Source organism: Panthera tigris, chromosome A1, assembly GCF_018350195.1.
Source record: "Panthera tigris isolate Pti1 chromosome A1, P.tigris_Pti1_mat1.1, whole genome shotgun sequence".
Classification (NCBI taxonomy): domain Eukaryota; kingdom Metazoa; phylum Chordata; class Mammalia; order Carnivora; family Felidae; genus Panthera; species Panthera tigris.
Window position 1 is genome coordinate 21,808,367 of NC_056660.1, and position 18,206 is coordinate 21,826,572.

Here is an 18,206-nt window from a genome sequence, read left to right on the forward strand (position 1 = left end):
AATTTTCCCTTGCCCCTTTGTAATCCTCTCCTTTTCCTACCATCTGCTGCTGGCAACCACTGGTCCATCTTCTGTCCCTGTATTGTTTGCCTTTGTAGGTGTGTAAATGGAATCGTGCAAAATGTAGCCTTTTGAGTCTGTCTTCTTGCATATAGTATAATGCATTTAGGATTCGTCCATGTTGTTCCTGTGTATCAGGAGTTTGTTCCTTTTCATCGCTGAGTAGTATACCACTGCATGGATATACCACAGACCATTTATCCATTCTCCAGTTGAAGGATATTTGAGGAATTTCAAATTACAAATAAAACCTTTATAACCATTTATGTACAGTTGTGTGTGCCAATGTAGGTTTTCATTTCACTTGGGTAAATACCTAGGAGTAGGATTATTGGGCAGTATTTGGATTTTTTGTTTGTTTGCTTTGGCTTTGGTTTTTAACTTCAGTCACTGATGTAAGTGTTGGTGGTATATCATTGTGATTTTAATTTGCAGCCTCCTAATGACTCATGTTGTTGAGCATCTTCTCATGTGTTCATTTGCCACCATATCTCTTCCTTTGTGAATTGTCTATATAGATCTTTTGCCCTCTTTTTATTTGGTTGTTGAATTTTGAGAATTCTTTATATATCTTGTATACAAGTCAATGGTTACAACTTTAAAGTGGGTGCCTGCTCTGTTTTACTCCTGTATTTGCCTTCTCTTACTTATGTTATCAGCGAAGGGTGCTCTTTATCATTAGTTACTTCTGATTGCTGTTTATTGCTTCTTTCTTCCTTCTTTTTCTTTTTCCTTATTTAACTCCGATGATACTTCCATATGTATCATTCATTCTGCAAATAATCTTTGAGCATCTCCCGTCAGGGCTGACCTTTTTGATTTTGCCAGCTTAACGCAAGTGCTTCTTCAGGTTTGGTATCTGTTCACTTACATTATATGTTATTTTAGAATTACTGGCTAATTTAAGGCATTTTTGGTCATTTCTAGATGTTGTTTTATTATCATGAAACATTTTCTTGTCTTTTTTTTTCTGACCACTTCTAGATCTAGAACTTGAGACCTAGCAGTCTGATGGTTGGCTGAAGACTGGTTTTGAAATAGTTAAGGCTTTACTCTAGTTAGTGTGATGAATGGATATCTGCATAGGTTATGTGTTATGGAAAGACCATCATTAATCATCTTGTACCTGTTTAAGGTTTCTCTAATCCTTTCCATTCTGATCCTTTCCTCTGATGTGAGAAACTGTTCCTGGTATCAGAGCTTGTTTTTGTTATCCACAGGGGGCTTCCTTTGCCTTTGCACACTATTTGCTAATGAACCAGAAGAATGTTTTTCTCTGTGTAAAAGTTGGATAGAGTTCTGTGGAGCTTCATTTCTACTGTTCACTGGAATGCCGTATGGAAATGTTCTTGTGGCATTTCACTGGGAAGTATGAAAACATGCTCTTATGACTTTTCAAAGAGGACTGATATTATGTAGTATTACTGTAGAGTCTAGAATGGTTTGAATAAAACATTTTATTTTTAATTTAAATTTCATTTTAAATTTTAAATTTTATTTATATTTACAGCTGTACCTCTTATACAAGTGTACTGCTTAACATCTATATAAATGAAATTGAGATAGCATGAAGTAGCATACTAGAACCTTTTTTAGTATTTTAAAATTATGAGAGCAACTGACCCTAAAGCATCATTTTATTTGTTTTTAAACATTTGTTTATTTTGAGAGAGAGAGAGAGAGAGAGAGAGAGAGAGCGCGAGCAGGGGAGAGGCAGAGAGAGAGGGTGAGAGAGAATCCAAAGCAGGCTACGTGTTGGGTGTGGAGCCTGACTTGGGGCTCGATCCCACAATCCGGGGATCATGACCTGCACCAAAATCAAGAGCCAGACACCCAACCAACTGGGACACTGGGTGCTCCATCTAATACATCCTTTTAAATTGAAGGCTCAGCTCTAATTTTCTAAATTTGGATTTTATGTAGTGTTTTTTCTTAAAGGAAGATATAATTTGCTTTCCCAAGTGCCTGTGTTTTTTTTGTTGTTTGTTTTTTTTATCTTTCTTACTACTCTTTTCTTAAATTCTTCTTTCTTCTTCCCTGGCTCCCTTTCTTTTCTGCTTTCTTAATTCTCTCTCTTTCTCCCTTATTTCCACCCCTCTCTGTTTCTCTCCACGGAATAAAGTGAAAGCAATGGATAGCCATAGATTTTTCTTATATTTAATTATTACCAACATTTTGATATTATTTCTGTCAGTTACATATACCATAATTTATGTAAGCATGCCTAATTCTGGACATATTGTTTCTAACTCTATAGTATCACCACTATGATTAAGACCTCTGTGCCTGAAATTTTTCTTCTGTATTTAACATTGTTACTTAGGATTATTTCCTCAGGCTAGATTTCCCAGTTTGAGATTCTAGAACATCATTCAGGTATTATTTAATTGCTTTATATCCTCACCAGCAATGTATGAGAACCAGCATCAAATTTTACCATTTAAAAAATTCTGGGATGGGGCACCTGGGTGGCCCAGTCAGTTAAGAATCTGACTTTAGCTTAGGTCATGATCTCACAGTTTATGAGTTCGAGCCCCACATCAGACTCTGTGCTCACAACTTGGAGCCTGGAGCCTGGAGCCTGGAGCCTGCTTCAGATTCTGTGTCTCGCTCTCTCTCTGCCCCTCCCCCACTCGTGCTTGCTCTCTCTCTCTCTCTCTCTCTCTCTCTCTCTCAAAAATAAATAAACATTAAAATATTTAAAAAAATTAATTCTGGGACTCTGGACTTAGATGACAACATAGGAGGCTCCTGAATTTCCCTCCTCCTATGGATAAACAGAATGTACAGTTATACATGTGGGAATTCCCTCTGAGAGAAACCCAGAAATTCAGCTAAGTGATCCCTACTCATTGAGCAACTGAGAAAATACCCACATCAAAATGAGTGGGAAAAGCTGAGACATACTCTGGCCATAGACCCTACCCACTGGCATAGCACCATGCTGTTGGGAGGGAATCCTAACACCCATCTTCTCTTTGAGGAGCAAAGGGTTTGAACCACACATCTAGTGCCCCTACTTTTAAGGCTGTCAGCTGAGGGATGGGCCCCCAAATCACCTATGTATGAAAGCTAAAAGGGCTTGCATTCACGAGTCCCAAAGGACTCTAGCAAACAAAGGAGCAGTTCACGGGTGCATGAGCACTTGCTGTAACTATCCCTGACTCCCCCGGGCTAGGCACAGAGGAAGCCGACAGAAACAACCATCTCCCAGTCTTTCTCTGGAAGGGGGTTTGATGCATACTTTACAAGCTGCTGTGTGAGGTTCTGGCCTTTAATTAACATGGATCTACTTGCTGGCTACAGTCTTCCAAAGGGCCCAGAAGAGCTAGTGGGCGCTTCCCCTGCTTTCTTCCACCAGCTTGCTCCAATAAGAAAAGCAATAATAAATAATGCAGGGAAATGTCATGTACCTTGCCCAGTTTCCCTGATGGCAATATCCTGCAAAACTATAGGGCAGTAACGTGATGAGGATATTGATATTGATAAAGTCAAGATATAGAAATTTTCCATCACTACAAAGATCCCTCCACTTGCCCTTTTATAGCCACTCACCTCTGACCTCTAGCAACCACTAATCTGTTCTTCATTTCTGTAATTTTGTCAATTCAAGAATATCATGTAACTGGACAATGTGTAATCCTTTAAAAAATTTTTTTTGAGTTGACACACAATGTTACATTAGTTTCAGGTGTACAACATAGTGATTCCATAAGTTTATAATTTATGCTGTACTCACCACAAGTGTAGCTACCGTCTATTCCCATATATCACTATTACAATATCATTGACTATTTTCATTATGCTGTCTTGATTTATTTCTTCCATAACTGGAAGCCTGTTTTCCTACTCCCCTTCACCCATTTTACCAATACCCCCACTTTCCTCTCCTCTGGTAACCATGAATTCATTCTGTGTTTATAGGTCTATTACTGCATTTTACTTGTTTATTCATTTGTGGGTTTTTTTTTAGATTCCACATGACTGAAATCATATGGTATTCATCTTCCTCAGTCTGACTTATTTCACTTAGAATAATACTCTTTATGTCCATCCATATTGTCTCAGATGGCACAATCTTATTCTTTTTTATAGCTGTGTGATATTACAGTGTATATATATCACATCTCTCTTACCCATTTGTCTGTCGATGGACATTTAGATTGTGTAACCTTTTGTTGCTGGCACTTTTCACTCAGCATAATTCCTCAAGATTCATCCAGGCTGTTGCATGTATCAAAGTTCATTCCTTTTGGGGGCACCTGAGTGGCTCAGTCAGTTAAGCATCCGACTCTTGAATTCTGCTCAGATCATGATCTCAGAGTTTGTGAGATCCAACCCTGCATCGGGCTCCACACTAGTGGCACAGAGCCTGCTTGGGTTTCTCTCTCTCCCTTCCTTCTCTTTGCCCCTCACCCAAATAATAAATAAGTAAGCTTTAAAAAAAAAAAAAAAGCATTCCTTTTTTATTGCTGAGCCCCTGGTATGGATGTAGCATAGTCTGTTTCACCATTTACCTGTGGAAGGATTTCTAGGTTGTTTCTAGCTTTTGGTTATCATAAATAAAGCTGCTATGAGCATTCATGGCCAAGTTTCATTTCTCTGTGATAAATACTAGGAGTGCAACACCAATATAGTAGTTGCATGTTAAGTTTTTAAAGAAATTGCCAAATCGTTTTCCAGATTGACCATACATATTAGATCTCCCACCAGCAGTATACAAGTGCGGTTTCTCTGCATCTTTGTCAGCATTTGCTGTTGTCACTTTTTTATTTTAGCCATTTTGATAGGTATATGTAGTAATTTCTCCTGGTGGTCTTAATTTGCATTTCCCTAATGGCTAATTATGTTGAACATCTTTTATGTGCTTGTAGTCATCTGTAGATCTTTGGTGAAATATCTCTTCATGTCTTTTGCCCATTTTCTAATTGGTTTGTATTTTGTACTGTTAAGTTCTGAGGGGACCACCTGGGTGGCTCAGTCAGTTAAGCATCTGACTCTTGATTTCAGCTCAGAACATCAGTCATGGTCGTAAGATCGAGCCCCGTGTCGGGCTCTGTGCTGAGTGTGGAGCCTGCTTGGGATTCTCTCTCTCCATCTCTGCAACTTCCCTGCTTGTTCTCTGTCTCTCTCTCAAAATAAATAAACATTCAAAAAAAAGTTCTGAGGACTCTTTACATATTCTAGACACTAGGTTTTTGTCATGTATATGTTATGAAGTTCTCCTAGTCTGTACCTTGTCTTTTCATACTATTAACAAGATCTTTTGCAAAGCTTAAGTCCTGAATTTTGATGAAGTTTATTTAAGACTTGTCTTAAACAAGTCTGTTTTTGTTTTACAGATTGTGCTTTTAGTGTCAAGTTTAAGAATCATATGCCTAAATCTAGTTCCTGAGGATTTTCCTCTATTTTTTTCTAGAAGTTTTATAGTTCTACGTTTTATATTTAAGTCTGTGATCCATTTCGAGCCAGTTTTTTTTAAGTTTATTTATTTTCGAGAGAGAGAGAGAGAGCACACACCCAGGTGCACACACGAGTAGGGAAGGGGCAGAGACAGAGGGAGAGAGAAAATCCCAATTAGGTTCCACGCTGTCAGCGCACAGCCTGATGTGGGGTTTGAACTCACAAACTGTAAGATCACGACCTGAGCCAAAATAAAGAGTCTGATGCTTAACTGACCGAGCCACCCAGGTGCCCTCAAGCCAATTTTTGACAAAGTTAATCCTTTAAGAATATTTTATCCTTTCAGATATTCTTTAAGAATATTTTTCTATGTTAGTATTCTTAATCAGTCCTTAGTGCACATTTCATATGTCTAATAGCTTTAAGATTGAGTAATTAATTGAATAATCTTATTGTCTTCTTTTCCTTTTGAGTCCTAGTTCTTTTATTATTAAAAAAGTGCCTCAATAATAGATAAGCGAGATTCAGTGGTCTCTGTTTGTGCTAAAGGGTTTACAAATGACTATGCCTCTAAAGTAGTAAGTCAGGACAGTCAATATTGAATGCTGCTATCTATTGGTCCCTACTATGGACATTGAAATATGGCTTTCCTTGGGAGCTAACAGTGTGATGAGGACTTTAGAGACGAAATTCATTAATTTCAGTGTTCTTTGCTCATTGTTGGAGTCAGCTTAGTATGATGGCTAAGAACCTAGACTCTGGATTCCATCAGTTTGGGATGGAGTTGTGGCTTTCTCACATGCCACCTGAGTAAGGTAACCTCACTAGTCCTTAATTTCCTTACTTATAAGATGTACATTATAAGGTTGTTATGAGGATTGGAAAATACATATAAAGTTCTTACTATAAGTGCCTGGCACAGAGTAAGCACTTCTTAATAAGTTGACCGTGGTAGAGATGGAGGTAGTGGTAGACAGGAAAGAGGAGACCTACTGGTCTACGTAGGCAAAGATGTTGTTGTAATACAGAGAAGAACAGTTATCTCAGAGATGAGTACTCCTGAACTGAATCTGAAGGATTAAAAGAGGACTTCGACTACCTCCATTTTGACCTGTCTGTACTTTCGTATTGATTAAGTTGTTCTTTCCAGCTTATCTCTTAACTTAGGCAAAAGACCCCTGCAGGCAAAGCATCCCTTGGCGGGAACCACAACTATCCCCGCAAGCAATGAGGTCTGCTGTGACATCAGCAAGACCCCACGTGACTGACCCCAAGACAATGATCTTTATAGCTTACCCACATGTACCCACCAACCTTTGTCCCACATTCTCCTTATATAAACCTAGAAGTATTTTCAGCACTTTGGAAACAGTCTTTGAGACGCTAGTCTGCTGTCTTCCCAGTGTTGGCCTCACCAAAATAAATCCCTTTCTTGGGTCACCCTCACTCATCTCTCTACTTGTGGATTTTGTCAGTGGCACGTGGCTTAACCTGGTCTGTTTGGGACCCCCAGAACCAGGTGCTCTTGCACCCCTATGCCCCGAATACAGGATGACTAAGATTTAGCTAGGAAAAGAAAGGAAGGAAGAGCATTCAGGACAAATACAACATGAATAAAGGTACAGAAATGAAAGATTGTGTATAAGTGTATGCAATACAGCAATTTGTTATTAATAGAACTTGAAGTAGGAATTGAAAAGTAAGAGAAGTGGCTGGAAAGGTAGGCAAGGTTCAGATCATGGAAGGTACTGGACTTTTTCAGAGCAAAAGGGGGGCACTGAAGAGATTAAGAGAATAGAATGGTGGGGCGCCTTGGTGGCTCAGTCGGTTAAGTGTCCAACTCTTGATTTCAACTCAGATCATGATCTCACAGTTCATGGGATCGAGCCCCATGTCAGGCTCTGAGCTGACAGCATGGAGCCTGCTTGGTATTTTCTCTTTCCCTTTCTCTCTGCCCCTTTCCCACCTATGTGCTCTCTCTCTCTCTCTCTCTCTCTCAAAATAATAAACATTTTTAAAAAGAGAAGAGAATGGCATAGTTATTTGCATTTTTAGTAAGCTCACTCTGCAGAGTGAAGACTGCTTTGAAGTGGAGGGCATAACTGGAAGATGCTCTTTGACAGTTCAGTTGAGAGATGAAGGCCAGAATCAGGGCCATAGTAACTGAGAATGGAATGTCATTCTTGTCCTTATTTTCATATAAAAATCTCCTGTTCTGGGTACCTGGATGGCTCAGTCAGAAGAGCACACAACTCTTAATCCCTGGGTTGTGAGTTCAAGCCCCACATTGGGTGTAGAGATTACTTAAAAATAAAATCTTAAAAACAAAAAACAAAACAAAGAAACAAAACAAAACAAAACAGAAAACAACCTCCTATTCCATTCAGAGCTTCAGTTGGTGAAGCAGACTAGCCTGAGGTTGTAGGGTGTGTAAGACTGGAAGTCTGGTATATGAGGACTCTAAAAAGTTCTGTCTGAGACTGGCTATAGTTCTTCTGGCTTCAGCTACTAGGACTGAGTGGTCCCGTCTGTCCTCTAGGTTAAATATGATCTCTTAATATCACCTAAATCATATATATTCACCTAATAGAAAACTGATCTTTTTTTTTTTTTTTTTTTTTTTTTTTGGTAATACACCAACTTGGGAATGGATAAAGTGGAGGGAAGAAATTACTTAAAAGTACATGTAAGAAACAGGAATTTGATTCCACCCTACATTTCCTAAAATCTTTATTTTCCTTCACCATTTTCCCTCCTTGTTTATGAAGGCTTAAAAATGTTAATCTTAATTTCTTCTTATATAAAGCTAAATAGTAAAAAAGCATAAAGAATTCAATTCACTGCTGTTTTATATTCTTCTGTGCCATTTCATTTATGACAGTGAGAACAGACTTCTACTATTCAAATTAACCACAGTGCAAATCCTTTGGAAAAGAGCTGCATCCATTTTGTAGACTGTTTGAATGTATGAAAGTACAGCTGACTAAAGATATATGACAAGAATAAGTTAATGTTTTTGGATATTACAAAGAAGAGTGCTATTTCTCTTGGTGTGTGTGTATGTGTGTATACACAGCTTTTGAGATAAAACTTACACTCCATAATTAAACTATTTCAAGTGTGCAATTTAATGGTTGGTTGTTTCTTTAACAGGGAAAAAAAGATGTGACCCAGATATTTAACAACATCCTGAGAAGACAGATAGGCACTCGGAGTCCTACTGTGGAGTACATTAGTGCTCATCCTCATATCCTGTTTATGCTCCTCAAAGGGTAGGTACATGGTTTCCTTTAAAGAAGTAGGTTTGATTATAGAATAGTTGTTAAAAGTATTATAGCATTAGCCTCATTTGAGATATGATGGGTTCTCATTTGGAATCACAAGAAAGCTATTTGCCATACTTGAGGTCAGCCCTCCAAATCTACATTTCTATGATTACATGGGTTACAGCAAAATCTTTTCTTTGTATGTTTCTAAATAGAGTTCCTTCCATTTACTGTTTCTTTTTCCTCTACTTTCCTGTTATCTCTGTCTCTTATTATATTATTAACTGTGTTTCCCAATCTGCCCTTTTCTTAGCTATGCAGTTACCCTTTTCCTGTTTGCATGAGACTGAATCCCCTGACCCTGAACCTCAATACACATACACACACACACACACACACACACCTTCCAGTGGCTGGCTAGCATCTGCCAAGGTGACATGCTTCCATGTGGGGAACCATATTTGCTTGTGCAGCATATATATATATATATATATATATATATATATATATATACACACACACACACACACACATATATGTATATGTATATATATATATATATATATATATATATATATATACACACACACACACACATATATGTATATATATATACATATACATATGTATATGTATATATATATATATGAGCAAAAAAACTAAAGTCTAGTCAGATAATAGAATCTCTATTATTTTTTTATATGTATACTCATTTACAAATGTTTCAAGGACATTCTGTGTCTACTCTAACTCCCAAAGACCAGAGATCTGGATGTAGCACGTCTTGGGGACAGCAGACTGTCTTCTTCTTCCTCTGCCCTATTTTTCTACCTCACAGTCTCAAACTTAGCATGCTGTTCCATACCTACCCCATCTCATCTCTGTTCAGTTCCCATTTCCTCCCTGGTACATTTAAAAATACTTAATTGGGGGGAGGACCCAAGATGGTGGAACAGCATGGAAGTTTTTTTTGTGTCTCGCGTCCATGAAATACAGCCAGATCAACACTAAAGCATCCTGCACACCTAGAAAACTGATTTGAGGATTAACAACGATCTGTACAACCTTAACCACAGAACTCAGCAGGTATGCGATGTGGAGAGGTCAACTGGGGGAGAGAGAAGCTGTGGAGGGCAGGGAGCAGTTTTTGCCTGTGGAGAGAGGACAGAGAGGAGGGGAGAGTATGGGAAAAGCACCCCCCCAAAATCAGCTGGAGAGAAAGTGGAAAAGTGGAAACAGCCAAAGGGACTGAACTAAAAAGGGAGAAAGGAGAAAGGAGAGGGCTTAAATTCCATTAGAACTCTATAAACAGGGGGAGCACAGAGTCTGAAACTCCACAGCTTGATACCTGGAGGTGCTCTGGTAAGAAGGGCAAATCTCCTGGAGCAAAGTGAAGTCCGGGGGTCTTCCGGCCACACGAGGAGAGGCGGTTCCCCTGCTGGGAGGACATCTGATAGAGGCTGTGTGGCCTCCCCCAGGGAAAGGCCCCAGTGGCCTCAGAAGAACACCCACATTTGCTGGTGCTAGAACAAGGTCGTTGGGGGTGAAGCCTGGTGCCAGATGTGTGTTGTGATTTTCCCTAATCCCTGAAACGCTGCTGCTACACCATCTCGGGAACTTTTTCCGGGGTGGGCTGGCACCCAGCCACAGTCTCTGGGCATCAGCAGCAGCATGTTCCCGTGAATGTTCCTGGGTACGGCCAGCACCCAGCCATTGCTCAGTTAGGCCCTCCCGTAGAGAGGCGGAATGGGTCAAAGCCACAGTCCCTCAGAAGTAAGGGGTCAGGAAAAACAGCCACATTTGAGATAAAACTCAGGAGGGAGGAGCTGCCTGGGGTTTGGTCATGGACAGTGTAGGAGTGGGGAGTGGACAGAAGCCAGAGACAAAGGACAGGTGCACAATTATGGATGGGGAGAACAGAGTTCTGATACTAGAGACTGGGTAGCTGGGTGATGCCATTTTCACCCCTCCTGCTCATGGGCATACACACCTACAAGCTCCACCACAATTCACACCAGTAAACTAAGCAGCGCCATCTAGTGGAGAACAGAGTTGTTACACTAAGCCCAGTCCAACTGGGCCAACCTGACTCTTCAGGAACGCAAATCTCTCCACCTGCTTAGTTTATGGAATATAAAGCGATTCATAGTTTGACTTCTAGGCAAAAATGAAGTCATTTCAATCATATTTCAGTTTGTTCACTGGTCCATCTATTCAATATTCTTTTTCTCTTTCATTTCTTTTTCATGAATACAGAAAAATTTTCATTTTCAATTTTTATTAAAAATACCTTTAATTTTTTTCTACTATATTTTTTACTTTTGTGTAATTTTTTTCAAATTCTATTTTATTTCCATCATTTCATTTTATTCTATTTCAGTGTATTCAGTTTTTCAAATTTTCAAATGATTTCCTTTTTTTTTCTTTCCCCTTTTTTCTCTAATCTATTAAGCCCCTTTAAACACCCAGACCAAAACACACCTAGGATCTAGCATCATTTATTTGATTTATATGTGTGTGTGTGTGTTGTTTTTAATTTTTTAATTTTATTTTTTTAATTTTAATTTTTTTTTTACCTCATTAATGACTTTTCTCCCTTCAAAATGATGAAGTGAAGGATTTCACCCCAAAAGAAAGAGCAGGAAGAAATGACTGCCAGGGACTTGACCAACACAGATGCAACAAGATGTCTGAAACAGAATTTAGAATCACGATAGTAAGAATACTAGCTGGAGTCGAAAACAGATTAGAATCCCTTTCTGCAGAGATAAAGGAAGCAAAAGCTAGTCAGGATCACATAAAAAATGGTATAACTAAGCTGCAATCTCGAATGGATGCCATGATGACAAGGATGCATGAGGCAGAGCAGAGAATCAGAGATAGAGAGGACAAACTTATGGGGAATAATGAAGCAGAAAAAAAGAGGGAGACTAAGGCAAAAAAGCATGATTTAAGATTTAGAGAAATCAGTGACTCACTAAAAAGGAACAACATCAGAATCATAGGGGTCCCAGAAGATGAAGAGAGAGAAAAGTGGGTAGAAAGGTTATGTGAGCAAATCATAGCAGAGAATTTTGCTAACCTGGGGAAAGACACAGACATCAAAATCCAGGAAGCACAGAGGACTCACATTAGATTCAATACAAAACAGCCACCAACAAGACATACCATAGTCAAATTCACAAATTACTCTGGCAAGGAAAGAATCATGAAAGCAGGAAGGGAAAAAAAGGGTCCTTAACCTACAAGGGAATACAGATCAGGTTTGCAGCAGACCTATCCACAGAAACGTGGCAGGCCAGAAAGGAGTGGGAGGATATATTCAATGTGCTGAATCAGAAAAATATGCAGCCAGGAATTCTTTATCCAGCAAGGCTGTCATTCAAAATAGAAGGAGAAATAAAAAGTTTCCCACACAAACAAAAATTAAAGGAGTTTGTGACCACTAAACCAGCCCTGGAAGAGATTTTAACAGGGACTCTCTTGGGGGAGAAAAGATATACATACATACATACATACATACATACATACATACCAAAAGCATCAAAGACTAGAAATGACCAGAGAACACCACCAGAAACTCCAACTCTAGAAGCAACATAATGTCAATAAATTCATATCTTTCAGTACTCACTCTAAATGTCAATGGACTAAATGCTCCCATCAAAAGACATAGGGTAACAGAATGGATAAGAAAACAAGATCCATCTATATGCTGTTTACAAGAGACCCACTTTAGACCGAAAGACATCTTCATATTGAAAGTAAGGGGATGGAGAACCATCTATCATGCTAATGGTCACCAAAAGAAAGCCAGAATAGCCATAGTGATATCAGATAATCTAGACTTTAAAATAAAGAATGTAATAAGAGGTGAAGCAGGCATTATATCATAATTAAGGGGTCTATCCACCAAGAAGACTAACAACTGTAAACATTTATGCTCCAAATGTGGGAAAACCCAAATATATAAATGAATTAATCACAAACATAAAGAAACTTACTGATAATACCATAATAGTAGGGGATTCAATGCCGCACTTACAGCAATGGACAGATCATCTAAACCAGAAAATCAACAAGAAAACAATGGCTTTGAATGACATACTGGACCAGATGGACTGAACAGATATATTCTGAACATTTCATCCTAAAGCAGCAGAATATACATTCTTCTTCAGTGCACATGGAACATCCTCCAGAATAGATCACATACTGGGACACAAATCCGCCATCAACAAGTACTAAAAGATCGAGATCATACCATGCATATTTTCAGACCACGATGCTATGAAACTCAAAATCAACCACAAGAAAAAATTCGGAAAGGTAACAAATACTTGGAGACTAAAGAACATCCTACTAAAGAATTAATGGGCTAACCAAGAAGTTAAGGAAGAAATTAAAAAGTACATGGAAGCCAGTGAAAATCATAACACTACAGCCCAAAACCTCTGCAATGCAGGTTCCCATAAGAGGGAAGTATATAGCAATCCAGACCTTCCTAAAGAAGGAAGAAAGGTCTCAGATACACAACCTAACCTTACACCTTAAAGAGCTGGAAAAAGAATAGCAAATAAAACCTGAAACCAGCAAAAGACAGGAAATAATAAAGATTAGAGCGGAAATCAATGCCATCGAAACCAAAAAACAGTAGAGCAGATCAATGAAACCAGAAGCTGGTTCTTTGAACGAATTAACAAAACTGATAAACCACTAGCCAGTTTGACCAAAAAGAAAAAGAAAAAGGAAAGGACCCAAATAAATAAAATCAAGAACGAAAGAGGAGAGATCACAACCAACACAGCAAAATAAAAATAATAATAAGAGAATATTATGAGCAATTATACGCCAATAAAATGGGCAATCTGGAAGAAATGGACAAATTCCTAGAAACATATACACTACCAAAACTGAAACAGGAAGAAACAGAGAATTTGAACAGACCCATAACCAGTAAAGAAATCGAATTAGGAATCAAAAATCTCCCAAAAAAAACAAGAGTCCAGGGCCAGATGACTTTCCAGGGGAATTCTACCAAACATTTAAGGAAGAGTTAACACGTACTCTCTTGAAGCTGTCCCAAAGAATAGAAATGGAAGGAAAACTTCCAAACTCTTTCTATGAAGCCAGCATGACCTTGATTCCAAAACCAGACAAAGACCCCCACTAAAAAGGAGAACTATAGACCAATTTCCCTGATGAACATGTATGCAAAAATCCTCAAGAAAATATTAGCCAACCGGATCCAACAATACATTAAAAAATTTTTCACCATGACCAAGTGGGATTTATACCTGGGATGCAGGGCTGGTTCCATATCTGCAAAACAATCAGTGTGATTCATCACATCAATAAAAAAAGGACAAGAACCATATGATCCTCTCAATAGATGCAGAGAAAGCATTTGACAAAATACAGCATCCATTCTTGATAAAAACCCTCAAGAAAGTAGGGGTAGAAGGATCATATCTTGAGGTCATAAAAGCCATATATGAAAGACCCAATGCTAATATCATCCTCAATGGGGAAAAACTGAGAGCTTTCCCCCTAAGGTCAGGAACAAGACCTGACCACCCCCTGACCATGGGGATGTCCACTCTCACCACTGTTATTCAACATAGTATTGGAAGTCTTAGCCTCTGCAATCAGACAACACAAAGAAATAAAAGGCATCCCAATCAGCCAGGAGGAGGTCAAACTTTCACTCTTTGCAGATGACATGATACTCTATATGGAAAACCTAAAAGATTCCATGCTGATCCATGAATTCAGCAAAGTGGCAGGATATAAAATCAATGCACAGAAATCGGTTGCATTCCTATACACCAACAATGAAGCAACAGAAAGAGAAATCAAGGAATCGATCCCATTTACAATTGCACCAAAACCCATAAAATACCTAGGAATAAATCTAACCAAAGAGGTGAAAAGTCTATACACTGAAAACTATAGAAAGCTTATGAAAGAAATTGAAGAAGACACAAAAACACGGAAAAATTTTCCATGCTCCTGGATAGGAAGAACAAATATTGTTAAAATGTAGCTACTACCCAAAGCAATCTACATATTGAATGCAATTCCTATCAAAAAAACACCAGCATTCTTCACAGAGCTAGAACAAACAATCCTAAAATTTGTATGGAACCAGAAAAGACCCTGAATAGCCAAAGCAATCTTGAAAAAGAAAACCAAAGCAGGAGGCATGACAGTCCTCCTGAAGCAAGGATTGCCTCTTGAAGCAAGACTTCAAGCTGTGTTGCAAGGCTATAATCATCAAGACAGTATGGTATTGGCACAAAAGCAGACACACAGATCAATGGAACAGAATAGAGAACTGAGAAATGGACCCACAAACGTATGGCCAACTAATCTTTGACAAAGCAGGAAAGAATATCCAATGGAATAAAGACAGTCTCTTCAGTAAGTGGTGCTGGGAAAACTGGACAGCAACATGCAGAAAAATGAACCTGGACCACTTTCTTACACCATACCCCAAAACACACTCAAAATGGATGAAAGACCTAAATGTAAGACAGGAAACCATCAAAATCCTCCAGGAGAAAGCAGGCAAAAACCTCTTTGACCTTGGCCTCAGCAACTTCTTAGTCAACACGTCTCCAGAGGCAAGGGAAACAAAAGCAAAAATGAACTATTGGTACCTCATCAAAATAAAAAGCTTCTGCACAGGGAAGGAAACAATCAGCAAAACTAAAAGGCAAAAGACGGAATGGGAGAAGATAATTGTAAACGACATATCAGGTAAAGGGTTAGTATCCAAAATCTATAAAGAACGTATCAAACTCAACACCCAAAAAACAACTAATCCAGTGAAGAAATGGGCAAAAGACATGAATAGACACTTTTCCAAAGTAGACATCCAGATGGCCAGCCGGTGCATGAAAAAATGCTCAACATCACTCATCATCAGGGAAATACAAATCAAAACCGCAATGAGATACCACCTTACACTTGTCAGAATGGCTGACATTAACAACTCAGGCAACAACAGATGTTGGCAAGGATGTGGAGAAAGGATCTGTTTTGCACTGCTGGTAGGAATGAATACTGGTGCAGCCACTCTGGAAAACAGTATGGAGCTTCCTCAAAAAATTAAAAATAGAACCACCCTATGATCCAGCAATTTATACAAGGGATACGCTGTTTCAAAGGGGCACATGTACCCCAATGTTTATAGCAGCATTATCGACACTAGCTAAAATATGGAAAGAACCCAAGTGTCCATTGACGGATGAATGGATAAAGAAGATGTGGTATATATATATATATACAATGCAGTATTACTCGGCAATCAAAAAGAATGAAATCTTGCCATTTGCAACTACGTGGATGGAGCTAGAGGGTGTTATGCTAAGCAAAATTAGTCAGAGAAAGACAAATATATGTCTTCACTCATATAAGGACTTTAAGACACAAAACAGATGAACACAGGGGAAGGGAAACAAAAATAATATAAAAACAAGGAGGGGGAAAACATAAGAGACAAATATGGAGAACAAACAGAGGTTTACTGGAGGGGTTGTGAGAGGGGGGATGGGCTAAATGGGTGAGGGGCATTAAGGTATCTACTCCTGAAACCATTGTTGCACTATATGATAACTAACTTGGATGCAAATTTAAAAAATACAAAAAAAAGAAAAACCCATTTGTTTCAAGATAATACATAACATGTAGTTTAAAAATCAGATATATCAACATACAGCAGTTTAAAAAAATTTTTTTAACGTTCATTTATTTTTGAGAGAGAGAGACAGAGCATTAGCAGGGAATCGGCAGAGCGAGGAGACACAGAACCCAAAGCAGGCTCCAGGCTCTGAGCCACCAGCACAGAGCCTGACATGGGGCTCAAACCCACAAACCGTGAGAGCATGACCTAAGTTGAAGTTGGATGCTTAATTGACTTAGCCACCCAGGTGCCCCAACACATAGCCGCTTTTTGCTTCTCCCTCCTCCATTCCTCAGTCCCATTGTCCAGAGACAACCACTTTCATCTTTTTTATTTGTTCATCTGGTATTTACCTCTATATTTTATTTTTTTTATTTTTTTTTTAAATTTTTTTTAACGTTTATTTATTTTTGAGACAGAGAGAGACAGAGCATGAATGCGGGAAGGTCAGAGACAGAGAGGGAGACACAGAATCTGAAACAGGCTCCAGGCTCTGCACTGTCAGCACAGAGCCCGACGTGGGGCTCGAACTCACGGAGGTGAGATCATGACCTGGGCCAAAGTCGGATGCTTAACCCACTGAGCCACCCAGGCGCCCCTTACCTCTATATTTTAAATAGCTAGCTTATACTAATCTTTTGGTTTATCAATTTTAAAAATGTTCCTTTGACTTTCTATAGACTAGATGATAATTTAGTTTTTTCACTGCCACCATTATTTTATTTTCCTTCCTCATATCCTCCCGATATACTTTATCACAACTTTTTATTTTATTAAAACTCACATTTAAATTATCATGGGTATGTAATTATTATTATTCGTTGTTGACCAAAGTAGTATACTATGATTATTTTGTTTTTTGGTAGAAAATATTGTTTTTACTGGAAAATTGTGTCTTTCAGTTCTGGAACGGGAAATACAGTTGTCTCATAAATGAGAGTAGGCTAAACTCATAACAAACTTTAAACTTTATAAAAGGCCACAAAATGGAGTGGCTTCACTCCCAGATAAGTTTATTTGTCATATAATAGTGCAGAGCAGATGTTTTGGGTCAGCAGGGTCTTCTGCCTTCCTCACCATGTGGTTCCTAAGATCATGTTGTTCACCTTTACCATTTTAGCTCACAGGAAGGTGAAAATACATGGAGACAATTTAACCCCGGCTTGGAAATGGCTCAACATTATTCCCATTTCCATTCCATTTGAGAGCACTTTGTCATTTGGCCCCTTAATTCTTAAAGAAGGAAATCCGAGAGATATTGACTAGTGCCCAGAAAGAAGACGACAGTGGATTTTGGTGGACCACTATCATTCTCTGTCACATATTATTTCTTTGAAAATTTCTTCCCTTCCGTTTTCTCTGTTCTCACTTTCTAGATTTCCTATTAGTCAGAGTTTAATTTCCAGGATTGATTTCTTATCTCTTCTGTTTTCCATCTCTTATCTTTTTATGTGTTGGAAGGTGTTAATTATGTCTTTTTTTTTTAAGTTTAGTTTATTTTGTGAGAGAGCACACACAGGAGGGGCAGAGAGAGAGGGAGAGAGAAAGGGAATCCTAAGCAGGCTCCACACTGTGAGCATGGAGCCCAGTGTAGGGATTGAACTCATGAGCTGTGAGATCATGACTTGAGCTGAAACCAAGACGTTGGATGCCTGACTAAGCCACCCAGGTGCCCCTAATATATGTTTTATTGAAGATAAACTGTATTGAATTTTCATTTCAACTATAAGAACTCTTTTTTGTTCCCTGATTATTCCTTTTTCTTGTCTCTTTCACTTCCTGGTTCTGTG

The 18,206-nt window shown here is 38.7% G+C and overlaps 1 protein-coding gene across 6 annotated transcripts in view; it reads left to right on the top strand.

Moving 5' to 3' along the window:
• The window catches only part of CAB39L (calcium binding protein 39 like), a 128,711-nt gene that overhangs the window by 59,310 nt on the left and 51,195 nt on the right, over positions 1–18,206 (top strand). For all 6 annotated transcript variants that reach the window (XM_042967235.1, XM_007097715.2, XM_007097716.2 and 3 more), the window contains one exon: positions 8,617–8,735. In XM_042967235.1, coding sequence (XP_042823169.1) covers positions 8,617–8,735 — 119 coding nt within the window. The remainder of the gene's footprint in view (positions 1–8,616; positions 8,736–18,206) is intronic.